This window comes from Grammomys surdaster, unplaced genomic scaffold, assembly GCF_004785775.1.
Source record: "Grammomys surdaster isolate TR1022 unplaced genomic scaffold, NIH_TR_1.0 228, whole genome shotgun sequence".
Lineage (NCBI taxonomy): Eukaryota > Metazoa > Chordata > Mammalia > Rodentia > Muridae > Grammomys > Grammomys surdaster.
This window is the reverse complement of record NW_021604673.1, coordinates 186,223-210,072: the sequence shown is the minus strand read 5'-3', so window position 1 is coordinate 210,072 and position 23,850 is coordinate 186,223. Positions and strand designations below refer to the sequence as shown.

Here is a 23,850-nt window from a genome sequence, read left to right as displayed (position 1 = left end):
CCAGGTAGTGCACATATATCTGTATATACTGATAGTATTCAATGAGAAACACTGTGGTTCTAATAGTTATACGCTGGCATTCATAGGAGTGGGCAAAGTTGTGGAATTCTATATATACACTGAGCTTGCTTGAGGTCAGCTATTGTGTTTTTACCCTACAATCCAGCATGGACAATATGTAGACTTCATGCTCAGGGCTTGCTTTTAACAAAATAATATCTCTTCCAATGAATGGAGATGGCTTTTATTTACTCCACTACAGCTTTATATAAAGAATTAAAGTGTGAGTGCTAAATATGTAGCTCATGGGAAGAGAATATAAGCAGGACACCATGGGTTCAAACACCAGCAACATCTTCCTGGACAAACAACAGTATGTGAAACACTGCACTGAAATCTAATCCTTCTATGCAAACCCTTGAGGTGCAGAGATGTAATCACTGTTGGAGCTTCAAGCACAACTTAGGGTACATTGTTATACATTGTCTCAAAAAGAGGAGGAAGAGAAATAGGAAGGAAAAGAGAAAGAGAAAGGACCCCCCATTCATCTGATATCAGATTCTCTTTCTTTCTTTCTTTCTTTCTTTCTTTCTTTCTTTCTTTCTTTCTTTCTTTCTTTCTTTCTTTCTTTCTTTCTTCCTTCCTTCCTTCCTTCCTTCCTTCCTTCCTTTCTTTCTTTCCTTCTTTCTTTCTTTTTTTGGTTTTTGGAGACAGGGATTCTCTGTTTAGCCCTGGCTGTCCTGGAACTCACTCTGTAGACCTGGCTGGCCTTGAACTCAGAAATCCACCTGCCTCTGACTCTCAAATTCTGGGATTAAAGGCGTGCATCACCATTGCCCAGCAGATTCCTTTTTTAAATTGGATATTTTATTTACGTTTCAGATGTTATCCCCTTTCCACATTCCCCCTCCACCTACAAACTCCCTATCCCATCCCCCCTACTCCTGCTTCTATGAGGATGTGCCCCCACCCACCCACTCTCACCTCCTTGCTCTCAAATTCCCCCACATTGGGGTATCCAGCCTTCATGGGACCAAGGACCTCCTCTCCCACCATGCCCGACCAGGCCATCCTCCTGTACATGTACAGCTGGAGCCATGGGTCCCTCCCTATGTGCTCCCAGGTTGGTGGTCCCTGTTGCTCCATGGGATCTCTGGTTGGTTGGTATTGTTGCTCTCCCCATGGGGCCACAAACCCTTTCAGCTCCTTCAGTCTTCTCTCTAACTCCTCCATTGGGAACCACATGATTAGTTCAATGGTTAGCTGTGAGCATCCACCTCTGTATATGTTAGACTCTGGCATGGTGACAGGAGCCTGATATAGCTGTCTCCTTAGAGGTCTTCCAGCGCCTAGTATCAGATTCTTAAATAACTTAGCCAGACAACCATGAGGGACAGAGTTTATATTAGCTAACTGTCATCAGTACTATGCATTGCAGCTATAAATTCTCAACATCAAACAATGAAAAATATTACTTGGGCCATATTTTTTTTGTCAAATAAATAGTCCAGGCTATGATCTGTGCCATATTCGTCTCATCTTTATTCTGAGTACAACCATCTGATCTGGGCATGTGATCAGCTGGTGCGCAAGAATCAAGTTATAAACACACTTGCCATACTTTGAACATATTATACCTAGTGACTCTCCTTCATCTGATGGAAGCCCAGTGCTCAAGGGAAAAAGCATTTAACACCTTGAGCAGCTATCTTGGAGAAAAGCCTCCCTCACTTCATAGTTGCATGGCCTGAGAAAATGATTTAGAACTTCTAATCTGATATGTTATTTGTTATAATTGAAGGTGGGCCATTGTGAGATCAATGACTCATATGCTTGGAACCCAGGCCCTATGCAGACAATACAGGTAAGTATTAAGTACAGTTGTCCTTCTTGAAGGGAATATGATATAGGATACCCAGTGACTATCTAAAACTATACATAGTATTTAAATAGTGGAAGGTAATCAATGTATATTTTTTTCTATTGTGGTAGGTATCTAGTAGTGAGGATAGAAATGTAAATAACCATGTTAAAGAACATTGAAAAAAACTACATCTAGATATTCACTGTCTTATTTTCCTATGGTTACTGTTGTGGTTTAAATGAGAAGGGGCCCACCTAGACTCACATATTTTAATACTTGGCCCACAAAAAATGGTGGTCTTTGGGGAAGTTGTGGAACCTTCAGGAGGTAGAGTCTTGCTGAGGTAAATTGTTCATCCATCCATGCCCTGTATAGAGGACAAAGAGAGTTCATAGCCTTGTCCAGTTCTAGTTTGGTGTCTACAATATAGATGTGAGGTCTCATTTTCCTGACCTGGTTGCCTTCAATCATGTTTTTCCTGCCATTTTGAACTGTACATTTGGAAACATAAGCCAAAATAATCTCTGTCTTCTATAAGATTGCCAGGATATTTTATCACAAAGTAAGTAATACAAATGTTTAGCAAAACTATGGTAGAACATGCCTGAAGTACAAGTGCCCTGGAGTCAGAGATAGGATGACTTCAATTTCAAGGTGATCAGGAGCCAGATGTAGAGACTGTCTTAAAAGAAAAACAAAAATAAGAAAAATATCATATTGCTACTAATTTCATCATTCCTTATTTTCCTTAACTTCTGTTCAACCTTTCTTTATTCCTTTCCTTTTATATTTTTAGAACTAGAAATGAGCTAATTTTATAATTTTAAAATGAGCTATTCATTAAGCAACAGTGAGACACATCCTTCAATGTTTCAACATAATGTGTAGCTCCATTACTGTGATCTACAGTGGTATACTGAAGGAGTTTTCTACATGTGTTTGGGATATTTTCTCTTTAATACCAGCTACTGTCTCATTGGTCATTCTATATCCCTGGATGTTTATGGACATCTCTGATGAATTAACCAGGATATATCCCAGTGTGTTGATTCTACTTCTGCCAGTACCTGGACCTATACGTGGCAATGACTCTCCTAAAATGTCACTACCTCCAATTACAAGGTTAGAATCTATGCCTCAAAGAGAATAAAACAAGGTAGGAACAGCAGACAGGGATGAATCAGTCAGGTAGGACTTGACTATGAGCAGGAAAACACTAGTAAACACATGGCCCCCTGCAAATTTTGTGTAAGAAAACGTATGACAACGAAATTGAAAAACTTGTGTGATTAACCACAAATTGTTATTGCATACCTCCACTAATGGCTAAAGCTTGGGTGATGATCTCAGTGACAGTTGGAATTTGATGACAAAATAAAGGTTTCAGAACTCTGAATTAGGCTAGTCACCACATAGCTAGGAAGTCACCAACTAGACTTGGAGGACATTAGGAAAGCTGTATTCCCCTTAGCACTGCTGGTCCAGTTATCTTCACAGTCTGCCATATAAGGGGCCACTAATTCAATTGAAGACAGCATCATAGGCAAGTAGATGCTCCGTCCATCTTTGCTGTATATGTAATCAGTGTTGCTAAGTATCATATCAGAATTTTTGACTGACTTTAAAAGTTGCTTCATGGCTGTATGTACATTTACATTGATGTGGAAATGTTACCATTGTTCATATACCTCAACTGAAATGCTGTCCTCATTAAACATCATCTAACACTTCTTACTGCTCTGGCTGCTAGAAAAAAAACCTACTATGCTGTCTCCATCTGGATGTGACTACTCCAGGGTCTATTTTAGTGAAATCACATGTCGATTGATCTTCTGGGACTAGCATATTAGTATAATGTGTATAAGTTGGATCTATTTACCACTCATCTGGAAATTTCTTTCCTTAAATCTTTAAGTAGGAATCATTCTATCACCTGCCCCTGTATGTTTCGTCTCTAATTTACCATGATGTTATCATTTCAATATAACCTGTATCTGCAAAAGTCTCTTGTATGAATCAGTCATACGAAGTTTTTAATTCTGACTTGAAAGGATCTGAACACGTAAGCAAATGGGATGTTAGGCAGGAAGTAGTTCTGATAGAATGTGCCTATGAAGATAGCTCCTCATGTCTGCTTCCTTGTTTGTCTCTGAAAATGAATTCTATTTTCTGTTGTTAAATTACTATAGGATATGGTCTCAACTCTTAGTATGTGGTTGATATATCCAGTGGTATTCTATTAAATAAAATCTATGTTCTCTTTCATAACAGGTATAAATTGCAAGTAACTGTTTAGTTATGAGTCAGACCCTACGTCTACCTCTTATTCTCCTCTGTATGTATTATGTATCTTTTAGCTTATGTAGTCCTTTCACATGCTGCCACAATCTCAGTGAGTTCATGTGTACATCAGCCCTGTTGTGTATAGAAGATGCTGTTTTCTTGTATTTATTCATAACCTCTAGCTCTTAAATATTTTTCTGCCTCTTCTTCCACATAGACCCCTGAACTGTGTGGGGAGGGGATTTTATAAAGACATCTAATTTAGTGTGTATGTTTCAAAGTCTCTCATTCTCTGTGCACTGTTCAGTTTGTGGTTCTCTGTATTATTACCATTTTACCACTAGAAGCTTTTTGATGAACGTTTAATGAGACACTGATCTATTCACATAATATTATATAATAAGGATTCATTTTATTGCTATGTTCCTTTAGCAGAATAATAGTATGAGATTTTCTTTTAAGCCTGTGACCTTATCCCAGGTTTTTGCCTGAGGTTTCAAATTATTGCATAGCCTGAGTTTTAAATCCAATAAAGAGTGGTTGGTTATCCACACAACATTTGTGCAACTATTATATCAGTATATTTTAAAAACATGTTACTATTGTATGTCTCAAGATTTGAAGCTTGGTGAAATTGATGATTGTTTCCTTTTCTGGTAGGCAATATGGGTGAAGCTTCCATGGTTGGTAATGTAAGTGGTGTTTTCAAGAACAGGACCTTATTGCCCAGATATAGAGAGTAATCAAGAGTCTTAGCCTCACCATTTGATATTTGAGGTCTATGAAAAATGTTTGCACAATGGCTCAACAGAATGTAAGCCATTTACGGCACTGGATATTTTACTTTGTGACATAATTTATATAATTGAGACATTGTTTCTTCCATTATAAGTAACTCTATTTAAATTTGTCAAATAGGTATATATTCTAGGAATCTTACAGCAGTAGGTTTCCATACTTTTTTCAAATATGCATTAGTGTTATTACTTCTCCCTGCCCCAAAGTGCCCTTTACCCTTGTCTAATAAGCCCCTTTCCATTTAATATTTCTATTCTAGTTTCCCCTTTACCTCTTAATGACATTATTCTCCAATTTCCTTTTCTTTGGGGATGATCTTTCTTCCATTGACCATGACAGGCTACCTAATCATTATGGTTATTCTAATTTAAACACACTTTTTGTCTTTTGTCTCTGTTCTACTGATATGAAGAAACACCATGATGTAGGCAACCGTTATAAAATAAAGAATTTAAATGAGGACATTGCTTACAGATTTAGAGGCTTAGAATATTATCATCATAGCAGGGAGAATGCAACATATGTGACACAAGAGGAGTATCTGACAGCTACATCCTGATCCCCAGGCAGAGAGGGGGTGGAGAGGATGGAGGATGGAGTGAGAGAGACTAAGGGAGAGAGAGATGGAGGGAAACAGAGAGAGACATAGACAGACACAGACCTTCCCAACTCCACCACTCCCACAGTGCTTGGCTTAACCCCAGATAATAATCACCATTTTGGCAATAGATATCACAATTCTCAGTACCCGGTAGAAGTAAGATTCTTAATGCTTAAAGTTGTCCAGTGGATTTATATACATCAGCAAGTACTCAAATCACAAGCTGCATACATAATTTAGAATTATTATCCTAATTATCTAGCTTTTGGATAAGAATAACTACCTGAGACAGCTAGAGACACACAGGTACATGTCTGCTGTCATTTTGACTCCCTCTCTTTCTTCCCTCCTCCCAACACCTAGCTCTGCCTCCCTCTTCCCTGTCCAATTACAGGGCTCCCACTGCAAATATATTTGGCAGGAAATTTCTGCCACAGAGACCAGTAAGAAAAAATGATAAAGCAATGCAAGAGAAATAATTTTTATCTGCAATTTATACCAACTTTTGCTTTTATGAAGTCCCACTGGTCAGTTGTTGGCCTTAATTCCTAGGAAAATTGAGTCCTATTTAGAGTTCTTTCCTAAAACTATATTATGTAGGATACTGCCTATGTTATTTTCCAGCAATTTCAGAATTTCACCGCTTTCAAGTCTAGGTCTTTGATCCATTTGAAGTTAGTTTATGTAGAAGGTGATGGACACAGGTCTAATTTTACACTTCAGCTAGTGGATATGCAGTATTTCTAGCACTGTTTGTTCAATATGTACTCTTTTCTCCTTGCTCATGTTTATGGCATGATTAATTGTCAAACATTAAATGGCTGAATTTATATGTACTCATGGTTGGGTTTTCAATTTACTTTCATTGTCATACCTGTCAGTTCTTGTGTCAGTACCATAATGTTTCTATTGCTGTAGCTCTGTTGTATATCATGATGTGGAATAGTAATCCTTCCAGCATTGTTCTATTTAAACAGGTTTTTTAGGGAGGTATCCACTGCCTTTTGTGGCTCCTTATCAATTTTAGGATAGTTCATTTTTTATTTCTGACAACTGTGAGGTGGTGATTGCATGAAATTGCATTGAATCTGTAAATATCTTTTGTAAAATGGCCATTGTCACAATATTATTTATATCAACCCATTAGCATAGGATGTCTTACCATTTTCTAGTGTCTTTCTTTTTCCCTGTCTTCAGAGGTTTAAAATTCTCTTCCCTTTCTTGGTTAGGCTTATTCTCAGACATTTTCTTTTCTTTGAGGCTAATGTGAATGTGTCTACAATCTGCTTTTCAGTTTTTTTCAGAGAAATTCTATTCATTTGTACAAGCTGATTTTGTATTCTGTCACATAGCTTTCTTTATTTGTCATTTCTATGGGTTTTCTAGTAGAATTTTTGAGACCACTAATGCATAGTATCATGTCATTCATACATAGAGATAGTTAGACTTCTTTCTTTATTTTATTCATTACCTCCTCTTAGCATGTTGCTCCAGCTAATATTTTGAGTACATTATTAAAGAGGAATGGATAAAATGAACATCGAGGTATAGTTTCTGACTTCAGTGGGATTGTTTCAAGCTTTTCTTCCTTTAGGGTGATGTTGAAAATGTTTCTCCCACACAGCTTTTATCATGCTTAGATATCTTCATTCCAGTCTTAAATCTTTTAAGACTTTTATCATGTAAGTATGTTGGATTATGTCAAAGACATTTTCTGTGTCTATTGAGATAACAATTTGATTTTGTCTTTAAGTCTACTTGTCTGGTTTACTATATTTCCTTACTTGCATATGTTGAACAAACCCTACAATTCAGAAATAGAGACAATTTTCTCCTGGTGGATAGCCTTTTTGATGTATGTCTTTTTTCTACTTCCTACTATTTACTGAACAATTTTCAATCTTATTTGATCAGCAATAATGGCCTTCTGTTTCTTTTCCAGCTGTGTCTTTACCCAGTTTGCATAGTTGAGTGATACAGGTTTCCTAGAAGAAGCTTAAAAGTGCTACTCCTGTTACTGTTTGTTGAATAAATTAAGAAGTATTGGCAGTATATCTACTTTGAAAGATCAATAGAATCCTGCTGTGAATCCAACTGGCTAAGGTTTAAGGTTCTTTTTTTATTAATATTCCAATGTCTTTACTTTTTATGGGTATATTTAGGTTCTTGATAGTCTTAGTTTAACTCTGGGGGTTTGGATGAATCTAGAAATTTAGTCATTTGTTTTAGGTTTTCCAACTTTAAGGAATACATATTTTAAAAATATTCACTTCTGATTGTTTTTTATGTCTGTTTACTGTATTCCCCTGTTTGTTTAGATTCTGGTTTTGTGTCCTTCTCATTCTTCATTTGAACCTGAGTCTTCCAAGCTTCTTTACCTTCTTAAAAGACCAGATGTTTGTATTGGTTTCTTTAGTGATTTACTATTATTATTATTATTTCTTGCTGTCAAATAGGTTTGGATTTGTTTTGTTATTTATTTTCCAAATATTTTAGATGAACCATAAAGTCATTTATTTCTGTTCTTCCTGGTTTATTTAGGACAGACATCTAGAGTTGTTAATTTGCTTCCTAGAGCTGGTTTCAATGTGTCCCTGTGGTATTATTTTACTGTGGTTTCAATTTCACTTAGTAAACAGGAGTATTTTATTTCTTCCTTGATTTCTTGATTGCTCCATCAGTCATTCAGTTGTGAGCTTTTTAATCTCCATGAGTTTATGTATTTACTAGAGATTTGTTTTAAGTTTTATTGAATTGTCATCAGATATAATAAACAGAGTAATTCCAGTATTTTTGAATTTGTAAAGATATTTTTTCAGTCTCCAGATGTAGCATATTTTAGAGAAGCTTTCATGTGGTGCTTAAGTGGAACATTCTGTAGATACTTGTTCAATAAAAATGCAATTAATTTTGATGTTGAGTACCTTATTTTTATTTAGATTAACTATGTATTGGAAAAGTGGTGCACAGAAATAAGCTCCAATAAATAATTGATGTTAATCTGTGTCTTTGAATTGTTTGTAATTTTTTATGGAATTGGATGCATCAGATTATGTATAGTGTATTGTTACCTTCTTGGGTAACTGTTCCTTTGATTAGAATAAAGTGTACTTTTTATTACTTTTATTCATTTTAGTTTGAAGTTTATTCTGTTAGATATTAGGGTAGCTAAGTCAACTTGCTTCCTGGTCCCATCCTTTTACTTTTTGGTGCTTTCTTTCTTCAAAACTAGGATATGTTTTCTGAAGGCAATAGAGTTTTTCTTAACATGTTCAGAAAGTCGGTGTATTTGATTGGAGAATTTAGGCCATTCATTGTTACAGTTATTACTAAGACATGTATGTTAATATGATCATCAGGTTGTTGATTTTTATGTTGTTTTTTTCCTCAGTGGTACATTTAAAAATACACTAATCGTTTGATATTTTTAGCTTCTGAACTTTTTCATGTTTCGTTTTCTAGATATAAAATTGTTTAGGCTATTTATATATCATAGAGCTTGAAACAATACAATATATATTGTAAAAGATATGATGGCAAACCTAGACTCACATATCAGACAAAACTATCTGTTTTGTCTTTATCCTTTACCTTAGCTCTGAATCCTGATATTTTCTCTTATGCTAGAGTCATTCTTCTTGTAATGATTTTCTCTGAGTTTTCTATTTTAGCTATTGGATTTTCATTTTAGTTTGAGTTCTCTTCCATATTTCTAACTCCTGATTGAATTCTGTTCTCGAGTTCAGAGCTTTCTTTGTAATTTCCATCAGTCTTATGTGTTCCTGCACAACATTCAGACATTTATTCTTCTTCTGTTCTTTTTCCTTTACTTTGTTGAGTTGTTTTGTGTGTGTGTGTCTTCTTATATTCACTGAATTTTCCACTGACATCTATGATTGTTCTTTTAAATTACGTATCATAGTTGTGGTTCATGTGTTACGGTTTCCATTGCTATGAAGAGGCACTGACCAAGACAGCTCTTATAAAGAACATTTCATTGAGGTTGGCTTACAGGTTCAGAGGTTCAGTCCATTATCATCATGGTGGGAATCATGGCGATGTCCATGGAGGCTTGGCACTAGAGAAAGAGCTGAGAGTTCTATATCTTGTTCCAAAGACTTGTCTCTTCCAGGCAGCTAGCAGAAGACTCTTAAAACATGCCCCTATAGTGACACACTTCCTCCAACAAGGCCACAGCTACTCCAAGGTGGCCATACCTCCTAATAATGGCACTCCAAGGGCCATACATATTCAAATCACCACAGTTCATCTATATAGTTCTCATTAGCAAGCACTTGTATAGATTTGGTAGGTTATTTTTTTTATAGAATACACTAGCTTAATCATTCATATTGGTTGTATTTTTGCAATGAGATCTCAGCATGTGTACTCTTAGTTTTTCTTATATAGACAGAGCAGATTGAGTCAGAACAGAGGATGTACAGGTGCGGGCATTTTAGATTTAGAGGTTGGAAATGGCTAGGGAGAAATGAAATCTACTGAAAATAGTTGGTTAGCCTGGTATATAGGATATGCCTCTTATTCCAAGCCTTGAGGGTAGGATTAGGTCTGAGTGGATGGAAGTGTTGTGAGTTGTGTGACAGGAGCCCACAGGATGGTGGGGCAGGTAGAATGGTTTCTGGCAGAAGCCTAAAGGTTCTTTGAGGTTTAGGGAGTGATGGGTAGACTAGGTTTGGATGAGGATTTAGGTCTCAGGGATGGATCCGGTGTTAGGGAAGTCTGTGCATCTGGGGAGGTTCTGGAATACTCACTGGGTTAGAAGCTAGAGAAGAGTGAATGAGATCAAGCTGAACGGAGAGCTTGGATGATGTGTTCCTAAAGCATCCTTCTTTGATCTTTTCATTTTTTCTTTTATTTTGGAGTTTATTTTTTTCTGATATTAGGATAAAGAAAACCACTCAATTGTTGTTTAAAATACTGTCTTCATCTTTTCAATTTTAAAGTGGCCCCTAACTTTGAAAGTAAGACAAGTTCCTTGCAGACCACATCAAGCTAGATCTTGTTTCTTTATTCAGCTTGAGTATCTTTATTGAGAAGTAGAAGTCCATGTACTTAAAATTATTATTGAAAAGTTTTCTTAGTTGCAGTCATTTTGTAGTTTTGATATTTTATTCTTAGTTGTAGATTATGGTTTGGTTATTATACCCTCATTTGCTTTCTTTATATATTATGTTTTCTATACTTATTACTATTTTCAATTTAGTAAATTTTAAATACACACTAGATATGATACTACACAGAGGTATTTCTGCTCCTTAGGATAAAAACCAAGGGAAATAAAAATTTATATCATTGTAAGTTTTATATATACCTATAAGAAAAAAGAAACCTTTTCCCATGACCAAAGTATCTTTTGGTCATAGCATTTTATTTCAGTAATAGAAAACCTTACTAAGACATGTTGAATGATTCTGCTACTTGATTGAGGTTTTACACACACACACACACACACACACACACACACACACACACACACTGAAATGTACAAAGCACATGACACTATTTATGATAGGTAAAGGTTGGTATCAATCCAGAAGTCAAAGCTTGATCTTGATAATGGAGCACAGAAATTACAGTTTTTGAAAACATGATGCTGATAATTTTATGTATCTGGTGACTCTAATAGCAGCATTTGGGAAGGAGAGGCAGTAGGATGGCCTCTATGTGAAGGCTAGATTGGGGACATAGTTCTGGTCCAGCCAGGACTGCAGAGCCATACAACAATAACAACAACAACAACAAACAACAACAAAAATGTGGCCAAGTGAAGTGTGCCAAGCCCAAATTGCCAGTTTTAATGTATGACTATATTCCTCTCTTGAAGGCTGGCATATAACTACATGGTATGGATATTGCATAAATTACTCAATTGTTGTGCTTGAAGTGGCTTCCTATTTTCAGTATGAAGTTTCATGCTATAATGACCATCTTGGTGGCTAGATATTTGGGGCTGAACTTCCTTGGGAGTCTCTAAACAGTGGAAAAATTAAATCTTAGATCCTGTGTGGATTATCAACCTGCTAGTAAGTTGGACCTTCTCTGGGTTTGATCAGAACATGTTTTCGGCAAGAGATTTCCTAATCAAAGGCCGACTTACTCAACATAACCTTTTTCTTTTTTTTCTTTTTTTAAGATTTATTTATTTATTATATATGAATATACTGTAGCTGTCTTCAGACACACCAGAAGAGGGCATCAGATCTCATTACAGATGGTTGTGAGCCACCATGTGGTTGCTGGGATTTGAACTCAGGACCTCTGGAAGTGCAGTCAGTGCTCTTAACCACTGAGCCATCTCTCCAGCCCCAACATAACCCTTTTCTCCTGGTATTGATCCCATAGAGGATATTCTCCTAGGCCTGAAGAGCTCATCCTTATGATATCCTGTGTTTTTTTCTTTTTGCAGTTGCCAAGAGATCACTGTCACTGTGATAATGGCAAGAAAGCATGCCAAGCGGCAACTAGGAGGTTTTGCTGTAGGAACATTAGCATGGTTCCTTTGTAGTATCTCTATGGGCCTCCCTCATTGGCGAGTATGGTTCTTTCAAGACCCCATGGAGTCCAAGCCTGGCATGATCTTAGTAGGCATGTGGAGAACCTGCGTTTACCACCAGGAAAGCAATTCCAGCTTTAACAGAGTGTGTTACAAATACACTTACCAGGACACCTTCATCCCTCTGGATATTCGAGTTGCCCAACATCTGCTACTCATCGCAAGCTCTCTTGGCATTGCTGCCACAATCTCTGTCATTGTTGCTCTTTGGAAATTGTACTCGGGAAGACTCCGGAAGAAAGCCACCTTCAATCCATTTCGCCTTCCAGGGATTCTGAACATCATTGCTAGCAGCTTTGTCTTCCTTTCCACTCTGTACAATTATTTATCTATCTTTCGCAAGGATGGGATTGCCTTCCCCCCATCTTTCCGCACACCCTCCTTCCCAGATAGTCAAAAAGTTGGCACTGCACTGGTAATGGCAACTATTTCCTGTTTCTTATTTCTAGTAGGTGGCATAATTCCCCTTTCTTTCACTCTTCCACCTCGTTACCGAGTGCGCTAAACTATTTAAAAGTAAATTTTGAAAATCTAAAATTACCAGGAGTAATTGCAAGAATTCTTCAGATAATCTACTTAAAATTTCCAGATTCTCTTTTGAATCTTCCACATAACCATGCCCAATGATGACAAGTGGGCCTCCTATTATTTTCTGTCTTGGTTGCTTCAGTAGTTCAATTGGCTTATGGATTTTCATTAAATAAAATCTTTCCCAATTAGTCTTATGAGTTCTGGATTTTTTACTGCAGCTGATATTCTTGAAAGAAGAGTTAATTTTGACTGGAAGTATGGGACCCAGTCGATAGTGGTAAGGAAGTGATTGGGGCAGGATAGCTGGTTACATTTTATCCACAGTGAGAAGACAGAGAGGCAAATGCTGTGTTTGGCCTGGTTTTTCTTTTCCATGCAATCCATGATCCAGCCCCATGGAATGGTTCTGCCAACTTTTAGTACAAGTCTTCCCAAATCAACTAATCTATGTAAAATAACACCATATAGTCATTCCTGGAGGCTAATAAAATCTAGATAATCTCTCACAGATGTGTCCCGAAATTTATTATATGTGACTCTAGATCAGTAGTTCTTAACCTTGTGGGTCATGACCTCCACAGGAGTCCCATATCAATTTTATCTTTTTTTTTTAATTTTATGTTTAATTTGAGAGAGGACTCAGTCCAATACAACTTAATGGAGAAAGGATGTGTTTAGGATTACAGTTCAAAGCACAATTCATTGTGACAGGAAAGTAATATCAACAGGACATTAAAGCAAACATTTACATTAAAAACACAGTCATAAGGGGAAGGTAGAGACATGAGTGGGAGGAATCAGTTGTCAGGAGAAGGGATGAAGGAAGAGAGTATGGGAAGAGACAGGTAGAATTGGAAGGAGTCTCTTGAAGGGCAGTGTAGAAAACTAGCACAGTGGGAACTTATTGGAATTTCTAGTGAGTACTCCTAGTAATAGAGGACACAGGGTAGAAAAGTAATCAAGACAGTAACCAAGACAGATACCAATATCCATATGTAATGACAGATGACATTGTCCATATGTAATAAATACAGAAGGCCAATTCATGGGTTATTTTCATTTAGGAGGATCTTTGACAGTTCAGTAGCTTTTTCAGTCATGGTATGAATTTCTTCTCTCCAGCCTCTGATAGTGGCCACAAAAATCAGTAGACTTTTGAAGCTGTCACCCAGAAACATTAGTATTTAATAGTACTTACCCAAATTAGTGGCTGTCTAGTTATCAGTAACTGTCAATTTGTCACAGTCTTATCACTGAAAAAAGTCTCACTTGAGTCAATGTCTTTATCAGATTGGTCTATGAACATATCAGAGAAGAACTGTCTTGACTATTAATTGATGCAAGATATCCTAGCCCATTTTACATGACACTTTCCCTATGCAAGTTGTACTAGGCTGTTTTAGAAGACTGTCTAAGGATAAGATTGTTAGTAAGGCAGAAATGGCCCAAGCATCAATGGACATTATACTATTCCAACTCCTATTTATAGCAGGAACTCCCTGAGAACTCACAGGCTACTCCAGCCACAGAAAAGGGTAGGCTAACTTCAAAGCCCATTTCCCCAAGTTCCTTCAAAAATACCCCTTGGTCTCATCCCTAGATGTGTAGCAGAATACCTGCTGCAGTCCTTGTTACCCCTTGGTACCATCTCCAATGAACTACACATATCTTCCCCTTTAAAAGTCTTTCTTAAACTCATTGCTTTATTCAAGCCCAATAACAGTAAGTGCTCCCTAAGAACACACAGGCCACTTGGGCCAAGGAAGCAGATAGACTAACTGTAGACCTTCACCTTTCTGAATTTCATCTTTTCAAGACCAATCTGTCAGTCTCATGCTGAGGTCTATATCAGACTTCTGCTGTGGCCTCTCCTCAATTTCTACCCCAATTGCCAGGGGAAGTAAAAAGTTCCTGGTGGGATTATAGCACTTTCCTCTATCCTCTGATCCCTCCTTTTATTCCAACCTTATTCCTAAGTATCAGCATCCAATACCTTGAAGCACATTTTACCTGAAATCCTCAGTGGAAACACCTATTAGGATTTCAGTAGAATTTCCTATCGGGCAACACAGAAACACAACACTTTCCTAAGAACCAGGAAGGGCAACATAAACCAAGGTACAAAATACCCACATAACAAAGGCAAGACTAGATGTTAGCATAAAAATAATGAAAAGTAGCAAGACTGTACTTATCCATGAGAGCCCACTAACTCTTACACAACAGGCCCTAAGTATTGCAACAAAACTGAAGCACAGAAAAAAGAGCTTAAGATAACCTTTATGAATATGATAGAGGTCCTTAAAAAGAAAGGAATGAATCCATTAAAGAAATCTATGGGTCATGACCAGTGGCAAGGGATCCCTTCCAGTCTTTGCCAGTACCCAGAGCAATCATAGGGCACCAGCTCTGCACCCAATTCCCCAAAACCAAGAGGAGGCTGAACTCCCAGGAGCTCTAACACATAGGAACATAGGATAATAGAACCACAGTATCTAAGGAGTCTGGGCACACCAGGATTTCAAGATTCCAGGGACAGCCTAACTCCCTGGAGCTATCACACCCAGGATCTCAGGATCTCAGGATCACAGGATCAAAGAGACAGATGAACTCTGAGTAGTTTTGACACAACCAAGATAACAGGACAGATAGGCTCAAGGCCAGTGGCACAGGACCCTTTCTGTCTGCACCTGCACCTGAAGCAGCCCTAAGGCTTCAGCTCTTCACCCAACCCTCCAAAACCCAGATGAGCCTGAACTCCCAGGAACTCTAACAAATAGGAACATAGGATAATAAGATCACAGGATCTCAGGAGCTTGGGAACACTAGGATTTCAGGAGCCAGAAGCAGCCTGATTCTCAGGAGCAATGACACCTAGGGTCTCAGGATCACAGAGACAGCTGGAATCTGAGGAGCTTTGACATAGCTGAGATAATAGGATAGACAGCCTCCAGTCAGAGACAGTGAGTGGAAGCAGCACTATAAATAACCAGATGGCAAAAGAAAAGTGCAAGAACATAAACAACATAACCAAGGTTATTTGGCATCATCAGAACGTAGTTCTCCTATCATAGCAAGTCCTGAATACCCCAATGACACCAGAAAAGTAATATTCAGATTTAAAATCACTTCACATGATGATGATAGAAGACTTTAAGAAGGACATAAATAACGCCCTCAAGGAAATACAGGAGAATACATGTAAACATGAAAAACCCCTTAAAGAGGAAACATAAAAATCCCTTAAAGAATTACAAGAAAACACAACCAAACAGGTGAAGGAATTGAACAAAAGCATCCAGGACATAAAAATGGAAGTATAAACAATAAAGAACTCACAAAGGGAGACTACCCAGGAGACAGAAAACCTAGGAAAGAGATCAGGTGTCATGGATGCTAGCATCACCAACAGAATACAAGAGACAGAAGAGAGAATCTCAGGTGCAGAAGATACTGTAGAAAACATTGACACAATTGTCAAAGAAAATACAAAATGCAAAAAACTCCTATATAAAACATCCAGGAAATTCAGCACACAATTAGAAGACCAAACCTAAGAATGATAGGTATAGAAAAAGCAGAGATTCCCAACTTAAAGGGCCAGTGAATGTCTTCCACAAAATTATAGAAGAAACCTTCCCTAACTTAAAGAAAGAGATGTCAATGAACATACAAGAAGCCTACAGAACTCTAAATAAACTAGACCAGAAAAGAAATTACTCCAGTCACATAATAATCAAAACACCAAATGCACAAAACAAGGAAAGAAAACTAAAATCAGTAAGGATAAAAGGTTAAGTAACATATAAATGCAGACCTATCAGAACTACACCAGACTTCTCACCAGAGACTACAAAAGCCAGAAGAACCAGGACAGATGTCATACAGACCCTGAGAGAACAAAAACGCCACTCCAGGCTACTAAACCCAGCAAAACTCTCAATTACCATAGATGGAGAAACCAAGATATTCTACAACAAAACCAAATTTACACAATATTTTTATACAAATCCAGCCCTAAAAGAATAATAGAGGGAACCCACCAATACAAGGAGGGAAATTATACCCTAGAAAAAGCAAGAAAGTAATTTTCTTCCAACAAACCAAAAAGAAGATAGACACAAAGACATAACTCCACCTTTAATTACAGAAATAACAGGACACAACAATCACTTCTCCTTAATATCTCTTAATATCAATGGACTTAATTCTCCAATAAAAAGACATAGACTAACTGACTAGATACATAAACAGGACCCAACATTTTGCTCCATACAGGAAATGCACCTCAGTGACAAAGACAGACACTACCTCAGAATAAAAGGCTGAAAAACAATTTTCCAAGCAAATGGTCCCAAGAAACAAGCTGGAGTAGCTATTCTAATATCAAATAAAATTGACTTGAAACCAGAAGTTATCAAGAAAAATAAAAATAAAAATTTGGGCAGGTAGGAAATAAAGAAAGAAATTAAAGGCTTTGAGAATTTAATGGAAATGAGGACACATCATACAAAAACTTGTGGGACACAATGAAAGCAGTGCTAAGTGGAAAACTCACAGTTCTATGTGCCTACAAAAAGAAACTAGAGAGAGCACACATTAGCAGCTTGACAACAGACCTGAAAGCTCTAGAACAAAAGCAAGGAAATGCACCCAAGAGGAGTAGACAGAAGGAAATAATCAAACTCTGGGCTGAAATAAACTAAGTAGAAACAAAAAGAACTATACAAAGAAACAGCAAAACCAAGAGCTGGTTCTTTGAGAAAATCAACAAGATACATAAACTCTTAGCTAGACTAACAAGAGGGCACAGAGACAGTATCCAAATTAATAAAATCAGAACTGAAAAGGGAGACAATAACAACAGAAACTAAGGAAATTTAAAAAAAAATCATCAGATCCTGCTACAAAGGCCTTTACTCAACAAAACTGGAAAATCTGAATGAAATGAACAATTTCCTAGACAGATAACTGACACTAAAGTTCAATCATGAGCAGATAAACCATACAAATAGTCCTATAGCTCCTAAAGAAATAGCAGCAGTTATTAAAAGTCTCCCTACCTGAAGGAGGGGCCATCTCAAGACCACTCCACCTGAGTATCTATCCCATGTGCAATCACCAAAGGTAGATGCTGATGTGGAAGACAGGAAGTGCATGCTGATAAGAGCCTGATATGGATATCTCCTCAGAGGCCTTCAAGAGTCAGACATATTCAGAGGCAGATGCTCACAACTAGCCATTGAACTGATCATGGGGTTCTCAATAGAGGAGTTAGAGTGAAGACTGAAGGAGCTGAAAGGATTTAGGGCACCATGAGGAGAGCAACAATACCAACCAACCACAGCTCCCAGGGTCTAAACCACCAGCCTGGGAGCACTTAGGGGGGGATCCAGGGCTTCAGCTGAATATGTAAGAGTGGAGGGCCCTGCTGGGCATAGGTGGAAGAAGAGAACCTTGACCTCATGAAGGCTGGATGCCCCAGGGGGTGGGAATTTTGAGGGTGGGGAGGTGGGAGTGGGGAGGGGTAGATAGAGGTTACATCCACAGAGAAGAAGGAGGAGGAGCGAGGGGATTGGGGGTTCCGAGGGGGTGGTGGAGGATGGGGTAAGGGGACAACATAGGAAATGTAAATAAATCATCCAATAAAAAAAAAAAGTCTCCCTACCAAAGTAAGCCTAGGACCAGAAGGTTTTAGTGCAAAATTAAAATTCTATCAGACCTTGCAAGAAGATCTAATACCAATTCTCTATAAACTATTTCGCAAAATAGAAACAGAAGGAACACCACCCAATTAGCTTTATGTAGCCACAATTAGAGTCACACCTAAACCACACAAAGAGCCAACAATGAAAGAGAACTTCAGACAAATCTCCCTTATGAATATCGATGCAAAAATACTCAATAAAATTCTCACAAACCGGATCCAAGAACACATCAAAACAATCATCCACTATGACTGAGTTGACCTTATCCCAGGAATGCAGGGAGGTTCAATATATGGAAATCCATCAATGTAATCTACTACATAAACAAACTCAAAGAAAAAAACCATATAATCATCTCACTAGTTGCTAGCATTTGACAAAATTGAACACCCTTTCATTATAAAAGACTTGTAAAGAACAGGCGTCCAATGCCCATGCCTAAACATAGTAAAAGCAATATACAGCAAACCAGTAGCCAACATCAAACTAAATAGGGAGAAATTTAAAGCAATCCCACTAAAATCAGGGACTAGACAAGGCTGTCTACTCTCTCCCTATCTATACAATTACTACTTAATGTCTTAGCCAGAGCAATTAGACAACAAAAGGAGGTCAAAGGGATAAAAAATGGAAAGGAAGAAGTCAAAATATCAGTATATGTAGATGATATGATAGTATAATTAAGTGTCCCCAAAAATTCCACCAGAGATTATCTAACCCTGATAAACTATTTCAGCAAAGTGGCTTTATATAAAATTAACTCAAACAAATCAGTAGCCTTCCCCTACTTAAAGGATAAGCAGGCTGAGAAAGAAATTATGGAAATGATACCTTTCACAATAGTCACAAATAATATGAAATACCTCGGTGTGAATCTAATCAAGCAAGCAATAGATCTCTATGACAAGAACTTCAAGTCCCTGAAGAAAGAAATCAAAGAAGATCTCAGAAGATTGAAAGATCTCCCATGCTCATGGATTGGCAGTATTAATGTAGTACCAATGGACATCTTGCCAAGAGCAATGTACAGATTTAACGCAATCCCCATCAAAATTCCAACTCAATTCTTCAGAGAGACAGAACAAAAAAATTCTCAAATTTATTTGGAATAACAAAATACCCAGAATAGCAAAAAGTATTCTCAACAAAAAAAGAACATTTAGGGGAATCACCATCCCTGACTTCACGGTGTACTACAGAGGAATAGTGATAAAAATTGCATGGTATTGGTGCAGAGATAGGCAAGATCAATGGAATAGAATAAAAGACCCAGAAATGAATCCATATACCTACAGTCACTTGATCTTTGACAAAGTAGCTAAAACCATACAGTGGAAAAAAGACAGCATTTTCAACTGGTGGTGCAGGTTCAACTGGAAGTCAACATGTAGGAAAATGCAAATCAATCCATTCTTATCTCCTCATACAAAACTCAAGTCCAAGCGGGTCAAGGACCTCCATATAAAACAGCACACACTGAAACTAATAGAAGAGAAAGTGGGTAAGAGTCTCAGACACATGGGCACAGGGGAAAAGTTGCCAAAGAGGACACCAATGACTTATGCTCTAAGATCAAGAATTGACAAATGGGACTTCATAAAATTGCAGAGTTTCTGTAAGGCAAAGGACACAGTCAATAGGACAAAAGGGCAACTAACAAATTGGGAAAAGATCTTTACCAATCCTACATCTGATAGAGAGCTAATATCCAATATATACAAAGAACTCAGAAATTAGACTCCAGACAACCAAATAACCTTATTTAAAAATGGGGTACAGAGCTTAACAAAGAATTTTCAACTGAGGAATGTGGAATTGCCATGAAGCACCTAAAGAAATGTTCAACATCTTTAGTATTCAGGGAAATGGAAATCAAAACAACCTGAGATTCCACCTTACACCAGTCAGAATGGCTAAGATTAAAAACTCAGTTGACAGCAGATGCTAGAGAGGATGTGGAGAAAGAAGAACACTCCTCCATTGTTGGTGGGATTTTAAGCTTCTACAACCACTCTGGGAACCAGTCTGGTGGTTCCTCAGAAAATTGGACACAATATTATCTGTGGAACCAGCATTACCACTCCTTGGCATATACCCAAAATATGCTCCAACATATAACAAAGACACATGCTCCACTATGTTCATAACAGCCTTATTTATCATAGCCAGAAGCTGGAAAGAACCCAGATGTCCTTCAACAGAGGAATGGATACAGAAACTGTGGTATATTTACACAATGGAGTATTACTCAGCTATTAAAAAATGAATTCATGAAATTCTTTGGCAAATGGATGGAACTATAAAATATCATTCTGAGTGAGGTAACCCAATCACAAAAGAAGACAAATGGTATGTACTCATTTATAAATGGATATTAACCCTAAAGCTCTCAATACCCAAGACATAACTACAGACCACATGAAGCCCAAGAAAAAGAAAGATTAAAATGTGGGTGATTCAGTTCTTCTTAGAAGGATTAACAAAATACAGGAGCAAATATTAGAAAATGTGTGAGGCAGAAACTGAAAGGGAGACCATCCAGCAACTGCCCCACCTGGAGATCCCTCCCAGATGCAGTCACTATATGCAAACACTGTTGTGGATATCAGGAATTGCATGCTGACAAGAGCCTGATATACCTGTCTCCTCAGAGGTACTCCAAGAGCCTGACATACACAGAACTGGACACTCACAGCTAACCATCAAACTGACCACAGGGTTCCCAGTAGAGGAGTTAGAAAGAAGACTGAAGGAGTTGAAGAGGCTTCTGGCCCCATGTGGAGAGCAACAATACCAACCAACCAGAGCTTCCTGTGTCTAAACAGCTAGCCTGGGAATACACATGGAGAGATCCTTGTCTCAAGCTGTTTTGTAGAGGAAGATGGCCTTGTCAGGCATCAGTGGGAGAAGAGGGCCTTGGTCCATTGAAGACTGGATGTCCTATTGAGAGGAAATTCAAGGGAGGGGAGGTGGGAATGAGTGTGTGGGTGGGGAAAAGCCTCATAGAAATAGGAGGAGGAGGATGGGTTAAGTGGTTTCTGTGGGTGGGGAATGGGGAAAAGGGATAACATCTGAAATATGGATAAATAAAAAAATAAGTAAATAAATAACATAACAAAAAAGAAAAAGAAAAACAAACAAACAAACAAATAAATAAATAATGGAAATGGCTACAGCAGTTGAACATTTGAGATTCTTTTGCAACAATTTAACATTACAAATATTACGGGCATTCTTTATAATTGTCAAGTACAAGAGACTGTGGAAAGGGCCCATGGAACTTTAAAACAATATCTTCATAAAATAAAAAAGAAGGAGAAAGATCCCTGTATGCCACAAATTTATTTAAATCATATTCTTTTTATTTTTTATTTTAAAGGTTTTATTCTTTTGTTTGTTTAAAATTTGGATGAAAGGAACTTTCTGCTGAGTATCTAAGGTACTCTACAAGTAGGTAGAAAGGTGAAAGGGCAGGATCTTACTGGAATAAGGTATGATCCCGATCAGGTATTGAATATGGGGAAGAGGGCATGTTTTTGGTTTTTTTTTTGCAGGATGCTGAAGGAGCATGGTGGCTGCCAGAGAGATGGGTGTGACCTGCTGATGCCAAGACAAAGAATGATGTTGAACTGTGAGCTTGCTGAGTGCCCTGACAATGGTGACTGTGAAGCTGTATTGGACATATTTTCCTGACCTGTCTTTCCTTACCTATATCACAGATGGGATAAGCTGCCTTGCCTCAAGTTTTTAGACCTTGTGGAACAGAGAATCAAAAAGAGAAGTTATAATGATTCTTGTATCAGTATTAAATGTGACCAGTTATTCAGACTCAATCATGGACTGGTCTAGAAATCAATCTAATATTGGAAATAACAGTTTTCATTTGGAAGACTGATTCTGGACATTTTTGGAGACATATATGGAAATTAGCTGCAGTTCTCTATGATGTTATATTAGCAAGAGATAAAGTGGGAACAGGACCTGGATTTCAAACAGGTATTAGCACATGTATTAAGGCTCTTTTAATTGTCAAGTTAAAATTATTTTTGTTTCTTCTTCAGTATTTAATGCAAGTTGCGCTGATTGGTTCCCCTTCTACTTATTGTGGTTTTGGTTTGAAATCTGGCATGTCAGTTATGGAGGTCTATCAAGCAGCATTTGTTTTAGTGCTCTGAGTATCTCAGAATCTTGATATTATCAAAATAGTTTGCAAGTAGTGGAAGAAATGAGTCAGGCTTTAAGCAGAATCAAGAGGTTAGTGGGCTTGATTATTGCTGGTATAACAGCTTTAATTACATTAATTGCTAGCACCACTACTTCTGCAATTGCTGTGACACAAGAAGTTAAGACATCTATTTTGTTAATAATTTAGCAAAAAATGTTACTAATGTGTTGAATATACAAGAGGATATAGATAGGCATTTGGAAGAACAGATTGATGCTCTTTATCCTATTCAAATTATTGGGAGGAGTTTCAGAATTTAAGAGTAAGGAGCCCTCTTGAGTGTCATGCAAAATACCATTGGATTTATGTTAGTTTTACAATTTACAGTGGTAGTCATTATAATTAGGAAAAAGTTTAATGACACATGCAGTGTATTTGGTATAATTCTAACACCTCTTGGGATGTTTTAAGGATACTTACGGAGCTTATGAATTTCAAGAATTCTGCTCTGCTGAGCATTGATGTGGTATATACTGCAGATACAATTACCCATGGCCTGAGGTCAATATTTCTATTTTGGTCAAGCTTCAAAAATGGCATATATAGCTTGATCATGCTAGCCTCCTTTTGTCCTGGGAATACTTTTATTCCTGCCCACTATGTTAAAGCTTTTCTTTAACAACAGCAACATGTTGGCAACCAAGTACAATGCTTGAACCTGAAAATGGACCTCCAGACAGAGCTATCAAATTAACAGGCTGGCAAGCCGAGGACAGGTAAAATTCTGCACAGAGACTTACCAACCTAAGATAGAAGTGCATTGCTTTTGATAATGTGTATTCCATGATGAGTAAGGAAGGCATCCTTGTCAGAATGACCTAAGACAGGCTCAGTCTTGTTAATGAAATAAAAAAGAGGGAGAGTCGGAGAGCCTTTGGGGCTGCTTGACAAGAATCTGTCATGGGCCAAGGACAAAGTAATTGGCTGTTTGGTAGTAATGTGACATTGACCAAGGACAAGGAAGTAGGGTTCAGGCAGGAATCTGACCTTAGTCCAGAACAAAGAAGTGATTTCAGACAGTAATCTAAATTTTAGGCTAGAACAAGGAAGTAAGGTTCAGATATGAAAATGACTTGGGCTAGGAAAGGTAAGTAGGCTCAGATACTATGGTCATCCTGCTTAGCCCTTAGAAACAGTGATCACAGTAGTGTTCACGTAATTGGGCTTAATGTCTTGCTTTCTATTTGACTATTTGTATTTATGGTATTGCTTGTTCCTTGACTATTTGCATATATTGTATTGCTAGACTCTCAACCTAGAACTGAC

General features: G+C 37.7%; 1 protein-coding gene across 1 annotated transcript; it reads left to right on the top strand.

Moving 5' to 3' along the window:
- Positions 1-2,937: 2,937 nt before the first annotated feature.
- Positions 2,938-12,625, top strand: LOC114626111 (claudin-34-like). The gene is made up of 2 exons (XM_028773456.1): positions 2,938-2,986; positions 11,974-12,625. The coding sequence occupies exons 1-2, from the start codon at positions 2,964-2,966 to the stop codon at positions 12,623-12,625; spliced, it is 675 nt and encodes a 224-aa protein (XP_028629289.1). The 5' UTR covers positions 2,938-2,963.
- The last annotated feature ends 11,225 nt before the right edge of the window (positions 12,626-23,850 follow it).

Coding starts and splice junctions, on each gene's coding strand:
- LOC114626111 (XM_028773456.1), top strand. CDS start 2,964: ATGTCACTACCTCCAATTACAAG. Junction 2,987..11,973: donor TCACTACCTCCAATTACAAG/GTTAGAATCTAT, acceptor TTCTTTTTGCAG/TTGCCAAGAGATCACTGTCA.